Source organism: Morone saxatilis, unplaced genomic scaffold (assembly GCF_004916995.1).
Source record: "Morone saxatilis isolate NCDOM2014 unplaced genomic scaffold, NCSU_SB_2.0 Contig20, whole genome shotgun sequence".
Taxonomy (NCBI): domain Eukaryota; kingdom Metazoa; phylum Chordata; class Actinopteri; family Moronidae; genus Morone; species Morone saxatilis.
Genome location: NW_023339763.1, coordinates 467,463 through 477,074, shown reverse-complemented (window position 1 = coordinate 477,074; position 9,612 = coordinate 467,463). Strand labels below are relative to the sequence as shown.

The following is a 9,612-nucleotide window of genomic DNA, read 5'->3' as shown; positions in this document are numbered from 1 at the left end:
CCCAACATCTTTATCTTATTTCTCAGCATTTAAATGTTAAATACTCAGCTTCCTGCAGTTTAAGTCCATGTTGTACGGAAAGATGTTTCAGTGTATTTCTACCATTAAACAGACATTACAACGAGCACTGTTGACATGTTTCACACACAATCCACCGTTTTGCCCTAGTTTCAGCTAGCAGCATGGATCACTGGATGAAAACACGATGATTCTTACGCCACATCTGCAGCTTTGATTCTATAAAACCTCTGAAGCAGAACAACTAAAACAAATAAACCGAAGCCTGACATAATACAATGCCTGTATTTTGACATAGTAACTGTCAACTGTCATGATCTGCAGCATTCCTGTACCTTCCTCTTCTACCCTCCTCCTCTACCTCAGCTCTGTTTCAGCCTGTCACCAAAGCAAACACACAGAGAATAAACACTGTCAACATCTTCCCCATGATTGTGATGTTTGTATCTCTGCTGCAGGACGGTGCCCACGGAGGACAAGTCTTTTGCTGTGGGAGTGCAGTACATGCTGTTCAGAGTGCTCGGTGAGTCACATATTTCCCTCGGCACCTTGAGCAAGACATTTTCAGTCAAGGGACAGTTTCTGCTGCTGACTGCAGTACACTGAGCGGCCACTGGTGGCGCTGTTAGTGACAGTTTAATAAAAGTTACAGATAAAACCAACCAAACAAATAAGATCTCTTTATATTCCACTGTTATGATTGGCTGGGAATGTCTGTTATTGGAAAAGGTCTTGTGTCAGCTGCTTACAAGAAATGTCCTTCATCCTTTCATCCATCATAAATCTGTGTGTGTGTGTGTGTGTGTGTGTAGCGTTCATGCCCGGCCCGGTGTTGTATGGCAGTGTCATCGACTCCACTTGCATCCTGTGGGGTAAAAAGTGCGGTAAGCAGACTTCCTGTCTGTACTACAACCTGGATCGCTTCAGACAGAGGTGAGTCACACAAACACACCTGAAGCCCTGTTCAGACTGGGTTGATTTCTCTGGAGGGGGTGGGGGGTACATGGTCTGGCATACATTGAGTCTGAAGTCATAGCGATACTGAAGTAACTTTTTGTGGCTTCGACCCTGGAAAGTCCTGGGTTGTCCTCAGACGTTAGCTTGAACCTGCGCCCCAAACACCATAACAACAAAGACCATGACCACCTGTGTGTGTTTGTGTGTGCAGGTTTCTGGGCATGCAGGTGGTCTTCGTGTGCGGGGGGCTGCTCTGTTTCCTGCTGACCATCGTGGTCCTGCGCAGGAGGGCCAGGAGTCAGGAACCACAGCCGGAAAGCAAAGGAGGGTACGAGCTGGTGAACAGGGAGAAAACACTGGAGATCGCTTTGTCCAAAGAGAAAGAAGCGAACGGCATCAAGACCTGAGGCGAAGAAGGAAAGAATCAGAGAGGCTGAACGGGAAGCTGCGATGCTACCAAAGCAGTGTGTCGAGTGCCTGTATAACAAGGCTAAGATTACATTTCTTACATCCAATACAAATATTACAGTCTTTGCTAACATTTTCAGTGGTGGAAGAAGTATTCTAAAGTTCCATATGTAAGATTTTATGTGTCAGTGTGTGTGAGCAGACAGTGAACGCAGGGGTTGTAGTGTAGCTTTGTTCTCTGTGCCTGTGGCTGATCTCTAGTGTGTTGCAGTATGGTTGAGGGCATGACGGGTAAAAGGTTGGTGACCTGTTGGATGGCTCAGAGCCTTCTGCCGCGTCTCCACAACAGAGTGCAACCAGAGTCCACACACGAGTCCAACAGAGGTCCAAACCAGGTCCTGAACACAGACGTCGAACAGGAGTCACGACCCACGCGCGTCACAACACAGAGTCCACGGTCCAGGCAGCAGAGTTCCAACCGCAGAGTCCACACACAGCTCAGCAACACCAGAGTCCAACAGCAGGAGCCAAGCAAGACGTCGCGCAGCACAGGGTCCACCAGAGTCCAGCGCAAAAGGTCATAACGCGTCCAGGCAGCGTCCAGACCAGAGTCCACAACACGAGTCCCACAGACACGAGTGCGCAAACACCGAGGTCCGCAACACCGAGTCCGACAAGCACAGCAGGTCGAAACAGGTCCAAACAGGTGCAAACAGAGTAACACAGAGTCCAACACATGGGTCACGCGCTCAAACGCGGAGGTCCAGCAAACGACAGAGTCCCCAACACAGAGTCCAACACAGAGTCCAAAGTCAAAGCTAACATTAATGCTAAGCTAGTGGAACATATTGTCTGATTGTGCTGTTAGCTGGATAATGTTAGCTTGATTGTTAATGCGGACTAATTGTTAGCTAGCTAGAGTAGCACTGTTAGCTAGCTTCATCCACTGCCGATCCGTTTGCAGGTTACTTTGTCGGCTGGCTGGCTAATGTTAGGTTCCTTGCTTGCTAACAGTATCACTAGCAGCATACTAGCCTATCTGAGTGGATATGTTAGTTGGCTAACTTCAGCTCCCCCAGCTAACGTGATCCATAATACCAACGTACGTATTATGTCATTTATTTTCCAGCGTTTGGGCAGTTTGTCTCTTTTGGCCGACGCCCAGGATGATGCTCTCAACAGAACGCTGACTGCAGTACACTTATCGGCCACTGGTGGCGCTGTTTAACAACAGTTAAATTAAAGTTACATATAGAACCTTTAATGATAAAAAACAGCAACCACAGTGTACAAATATTCATTGTGCTAAATGAGCCATTTCACAATTAATACATCAAAAAATTGGATTATGATTATTGATACTGTGAAAGTGTTACTTTCATGTTGCAGCTCCTTTGAACTACTTTATACACTACTAGCTTCATCTATCTGAATCTATGAATCTAAATCTAAATAAATGTCGTTCAGTAAAAAGTACAATATGCCTCAAAAATTGTAAATGCACTTTGTTACTTTTCACTACTGAACATTTCCACTGTGATTACTGTTCGTATATAAGCTGATGCGTATATTGTGTGACGCATACTGTACACTTTATATGACGCAGTGAGCCCAAACAGTTCAATCTGGTGCTGAAGGTGAATGATAAGCTGCACCTCCTCTAACAAACACTCCCAGCTTCTCTACGAGTCAGGACACTGTGATCTGTAGGGCTGATTTCAATCACTCTAATTATCTGTAGCCAATCAGATGATATAAAAAAAAAAACATGAATCTTATGGAAGTCGGACTCGGTTTTTATTTTATCTGCTGCAGTTTCTGTTGTATTTTTTTACACATATTAAAAATGCTTTTACTTTAAAAAAAAAAACAATCATATATTTTTAAGCGACAAAAATGTATAAAAACATATTTTAACCAATTTGTTTTGATCATTGTTTTTACTGACGGACTGCAGCAGCTTTTTAACATGAATCACAAAAATCCAACTAATAGAACGTTTTATAAGAATGTGTTTTTACTGATATATATTTGTGTTTTCTGTTTAACCAAATATTTCAGAGCTACTTTGCTGAATGTTGTTTTGTGTTGCTTTATTTTGTAAATTCTTCACTATTGTTTGTTTTATAAATATGTTTTTTAATGTTGTAAAATGTAGTTTAACTGTACAACTGAGCCATGTTGTGCACAAAAATGAGAAAAATAATAAACTTTATACCTTTTGGTACTTTAGGTGTTGCTGATTAAACATGTATTCTTATATAAAATGTCAAAAAAGGCGCCTAAAAAGGCACATGAATAAAGAAAGGTCATTAAAACAAAGGGAAATACACTATTGAAGTAAAATACAGGAATTTAGTGAAACCTTCCACTAACTTCATGTAAATATATGGTTTTTATTCATTTCAAGTTCATTAATGTGAGTTCTTCTTCTAACTTGAAGTCTTTTGACTTTTTAAAATGAAGAGTTGAATGAATGTACTGTAGTTCAATCAACTCATTGAGTGAGTTTAGTAATACTTATACTAACACTTGTAATAATAATAACTTTATTTGTATACCACTGTTTACTACTAAGTGCTTTACATACACACAAAACCAGTAACAATAAAGAATGACAGTTGACAAGAAGAAAAGAAGAAGGATTAAGAGGAATATATGAGGTAAACAGATACAAACAAACTCACAGCAACAATCAGAGATATTAAACTAAAAACACAACACACACGATACAGCAGTGTGTGCTGAAATAAAATGTAAAAAATCATAACAAAATAAAATAAATCACAGGAAATATTATTTAAAGTGAAATAAAAGCCTGATTATAAAATGTTTAAAGTGGTATTTAAAAGATGAAACAGATTTAGCTCCAACAGTCTCCTTTAGTCCTGATCCTGGACTGTGGATCCACCAAAGGGGTCTTTTCTCAGGTCAGAAATATAACAGCTCAAATAATTTCAGTTAACTTCAGTTCATTTGTAAACCAGCAAATAAATTTACAGCTCAAAATTATTTTCACAATTTTGCCAAATTTCACAGCCACCACAGTTTCTCTGACACACTTTGAAGGCGAGTGGTATTCAGTTGGTTTCAATAACACTGTAAGAGAAAAAGTTGAGAAAACTGTTATATTGTTTTAAAATGAACTAATAATGATTTATGATCATTTATATTTCTTCTTTAAATTATGAATTTCCTCAACTTGTGTGCCACTTTCTTTGGTTTGAAGCATCTTAAATTCTTCTGATTGTGTTTCCTGGAAGGAAATTGTGACCCGCTGACAGATTTATTCAGGCTGAAGAGCCAAATACAACACACGACACACAGAGACAAGTCCAGGCAGCATCTTTAAAGTCGCTGTCGGCAGAAAAATGGTGCCCGCTCTGCAGCAGCAAGAACTCCTTAACTTGTTTTCTGCTGCAGGCTCAAACGCGTCGACTGCTCACACAAACTGTCAGTCTTTGCCCTCGATGTGCAAAACTCTGTAATGCTTCAGTGCTACGACACACTATACAATGACAACTCACCTTTACTCAGCAGCTACACTCGTCTCGCCACAGAAATCTGATTCCTTCAGCTCCTGGAAACGAGAAACAGCAGCTATTTAAACAATGAAGATTTAACAAAGGGTTTATAATGAGGGATGTCCTGATAAGGGTCGGAATCAGGGCTGATCTGAAAACAGTTTTAATGGATCGTTAACAGCTAAAATAAAGCTGATCAATATCTGATCCTTTCTGCACGACCCTAACACGACCCTGACCTTGATTCTGTTGGTGTTTTTATCCATTAAGAAATGTTGTTTCGTTTTGACTGTACGAGTAAATGGTCTGTGAGTTTCACGCTGTACGTGTAGATCAGCTCCTGCAGATCGTTCTGGCTATTGACAACTGTCAATAAAGTTTCATTTGAATGCTCAGAGGCAGATAGAAGTTTGCTTGGTGGCAATAACACTAACAAGGCAGAAACAAATAATCATGGCTCTGGTTATTTGTATAACACCACCTTGATCATCTGTGCGATTGTGGAAACTTGTAAAACAGGAGACTCTCTGTTTGGCACGTTGCACATTCATCCGAACATCCGACGGCCGTTCTGGAGCAGTTACTTAGTGTTACTGTGTGTCTGTGGATTTTAACAACAGGAACCATCTCCCACTCAGTTCAGGATCATTAAACACAAACAGTCATCATTCATTATGAACAACTGATATAACGAGTTGACCAACAGAGACAGGAAACCGTTTGAAGGTCTGTTTCAGCAGACAGACACGAGTCTGCTGCCACAACCAAACACAGAGGAAGTGAGTTTGTTGTTTAAACCGTTCAAGACTTTTATTTGTCACATAGACTCAGTAACGTTAGAAATATGAAGGCACAGCAAAAAGAGGTTGCATTCAGTCTCTTAATGAACCATTAAGGTATGATTTGGGTGTAACATGAATTAAACCAAATTCAACCTGTGGCCAAAAAAACACGCCTATGAATATTATATTCCATTTCTGACAGTATCCTCCTCAGTGTTACACTTTGCCATGAAGAAAGTAAGAAAAGAAAAGAAATAGGCTACAAACTCACACTTTTAGGATACACAACATGTTTTAATAATATAATAATATTAAACAGTATTATGTTATATTTATGCAGCATTTTACAAAAACAATGTGTGTGAGTGTTTTAACCAGGATTAAAATATTTCAGGACTGAAACAAATAAATCAGGAAAATAAAATAATACGGAAATAAAATTCAGTAAAACTCCCAAATAAAGATAAATATTAATAAACCAGATAAAACATGTTTTGAGAAGAAGATTCTGTCATATTTTTTTCACCATCTGGGGCCTTACAGCCTCTCAGACACCGACCAGGTGGCGTCAGCTCGGTCTGTGAGGGTTCAGGCTTCTTTAAATACCCCCCTTCCTCCAGCAGACCTCTGACCCTCAGACTTCAGCAGGCTTCCTGTGTTTTTGTCAATTACTTGGTTTCCTCCTGAATGTTGAGCAACACTGGTCACAGGTTCAAATCCCCACACTCATGTGGAAAGTGACAAATGAGAGTTTGAGGAATATTTCCACATAAGGCAGGACTCATTTCACTGGCTTTACTGACGCACAGCTTCCTGTCTGAGCATCAGCAACTACAAAGGTCGTCTGATTTGAACTTTTATTTTGAAAATACCACCACTGCAGTGCTGAGGTTCAACTGATGATTTTATGACCGAAGAATCTGGTCTTACTGGTTTCTGTTGTGGAGACCTGAAGATTTTTACTGAGTGTTTGTCTCCCTCTTGTGGAGACTGAGGTGTACAGAAACCTGACTGTTCAATAAAGGTAGTACTTACGGAGCCCAAAGCTAATGTAATATATATATTAATATAAGGCTTTGTGATCGTCACCCTCTAATTCTGTGGTTTTTGCAGATCTTGTGTATTTCCTTCCTGTATTAGTTATTTCTTATTTCTGCACAAATGACTCAGAAAGTACTTAAATTTTGCATCAAAGTGTTTTTGTCATCTGAATGTTATTTCCACCCGCCCTTCCAACAGTGGGCGGTAGGCAGTGCTGTCGCCCCAAGAGGAGAGGAGGGGATCGGGATGGGAGCCAATGCTGACAGAGACCTGCTCCATCCACATCCTGGATCCTGGAGAGGCGGAATGTGTTTACAGCGATGATGTTTGGTTGCAGTCAAACTGAATGGACGCTGTCTGTTTCTATGTGAAAATTAAATCGTACTATGATTACTGTCTTGTTGCTTCTGTTTACATTAACCCAGACGCACATTCAAAAGATGACCTGCAGAATTATTTCCTGTATATATGGATGTAAATAACTGTATATATTGCTTTATTTTACTTTAATATATTTTAATGCTCTTTTATGTTATTCTATAAATGTGATTATTTATATGGTTGCATGAAGGAACTACAAACTGTTATGCAGCTTTGTGTTGTACAGTATAAGGATGAAGACATTTCCTGTTGTATGGTTAAATCAATACATTTTATTTTATTCTCTAAAATTCTGCGTCCTCTGAGAGTCCAACTCTTCTTCTGTGTCTCTTTTACCCATCTGTCAGTTCAGCGTTTCAGAAACCTGAGGAATCTCTGACCGAGGAAAATCAAGAACACATGTGCACAAATAATCAGCTCTTCACATTCTTCTTTCTTTACTCAATCGATCAGACATTTCCTGATTTAGATCCTCATTCTGTTGATTTCATACTCTTTTATTTCTTGTTTTGTGTCAATGCATTTGAAGTTTCCCTCACTGTGTGCAGAAGAATGTGTCAGTACTGAAGTATGGAAAATCAGTTTTGCTGTCAGTGACTGCCAACACTCGCTGTGCCAAAATATTCTTGTGCAGGAAGTGTTTCACATGTGGAGAAAGGATCAGAAACTGAGCAGCTGCTTCTGTGTCTGCTCACTGACTTCAGTCTGAGAACAAATATACGCCTGCAGGATAAATACTTTAATTGTAGATACCTGGGATTTTTAAGGGTTGAGGATTAGAGCTGGTTATCTGACATCCACCTGTGTTATTTGCTCCCCCTGCTGGTTATAATGTGCATATCTGATGTTAATGTGTCTATATGCTGCTTTCTTTTAGCACCCGGTCTGTCCGATTGGGAAAACATAAACAGAAAACAGTGAACCTCATTCAAAATCCCATTGACATTTTTAACAGTTATAATAGCTAAAAGTCCGACCAGTATGACGTGTGGCTCACTTCGAATGTTTAACATAAGGTAGTAAACAACAATCTAATATAACTGTTTATTTCAGCTGCATTTAACAAACACCATTTCCCATAAGCCCCAGGATAAACACTGCTTAACAGAAGAGGTGAGTTTTACTAAGTAATGCCATTTATCAACAGACGCTGGGAGTCTGGGCCAGCCACACAGTGGATACGGTGGCTGAGAGGGATCAACCAACTGCAAAAGCAACAACACAATGGACATGAGCGACAACAGATGTTTACAATGAAACAGGGTGGACTTATTGCCACACACGCAGAGCAGTTTCCAGACTTTATTGACTGAAAATCAGAAGTGACAGCACTCAGTACCAGTGAGTACCAGACCTCCATCCTCAAAGAATAAAACACAAAGACAAAGAGCAAAAGAAGTCTGCTTCTCAAGTCAAATAACAGCCACCTCCTTAATGAGGAGCACCTGCAGGGAGTGAGAAGAGAAAGGAGGGCAGCAGGAGCCGAGGGCACACACGGCACAAAATTAGCACCGGTCAAACGCTAGTAAAATATATGTATATATGTATATATAAGTGGTAAATGTGCTTCACTTACAAACTAAAAGAACAACATTAATCAGTTGAGTGGCTGAAAACATTTGAACATTCACTAACCATCCACCCTGTCTGTGGAGAGTTCAGTGTCTGCAATAACAGTGGGACAGTTTCACTACTGTTATTACAGATTGCTTCATGAGTTAAATAACATAACATTGGATTAACAGCGTGCTGGCAGCCCCTGCTGGCTGCAGAGGGCCATTACACTAATCTGCTGGGCAGAACCTCTCATTTGTCCCTTACAGAAGAAACACATGAATTTCTCATGTTTCCCACATGTGATCACAACGATCACATAGGTTTCACACAGGATTTTACATGGGCTTCACACTTGACACCACAAACACGTTCCAATACCACGTTTACCATGTGCAAAATTACATGTATATATGGTCACATGTGAAATTCATGTGTTTTTTGAACATGAAATTGATAGATAAAAGATACAGAATGATTATGCGTAACTAGTTATTGTCCATTTTTTATGGTTTAATGTTAAAAACCCAAAGTTTATTTTTCACTGTGAAATGAGACCAGACTCCTCGTTCAGTCTGTTGAAGATTAAACGTCTGTGACTATGTTTGGTATTCAAACAAAAAGCTGTCACTGAGTCGTGTCCTGCACAATCATCCAATGTGAAAGTTCTTTCAAGAGAAACTGCGCTGGAGTTCGTTCTGAGGATGTCAAAATGAGACACTGAGAGCAGGAACATCCACCATCTGACCAGTGGCTGCTGGCATGTTTTAAACCAACTCTTTAATCAGATCTTTATTTTTTACATCTGGTTGTGTAAAAACACCAAATCTGATGAGACATGTTTTGTTTTATTGTCGTGTTTATTTCGTTTCACACAAATGACAATATTTGATTTCTTAAAAAACAATCTTTTGGTATCGTCAGTGTGTTTGTGTGTCAGATTAAAA

At 39.9% G+C, this 9,612-nt stretch overlaps 1 protein-coding gene across 1 annotated transcript in view; it reads left to right on the top strand.

Moving 5' to 3' along the window:
• slco2b1 (solute carrier organic anion transporter family, member 2B1) overlaps positions 1-1,637 on the top strand; it is a gene marked incomplete in the record, with an annotated part of 34,179 nt that extends 32,542 nt beyond the window's left edge. Inside the window, 3 exon segments of the mRNA XM_035666438.1 lie at positions 477-541; positions 831-951; positions 1,187-1,637. Of these exon segments, the coding sequence (XP_035522331.1) occupies positions 477-541; positions 831-951; positions 1,187-1,382 (382 nt within the window).
• Between the last annotated feature and the right edge of the window lie 7,975 nt (positions 1,638-9,612).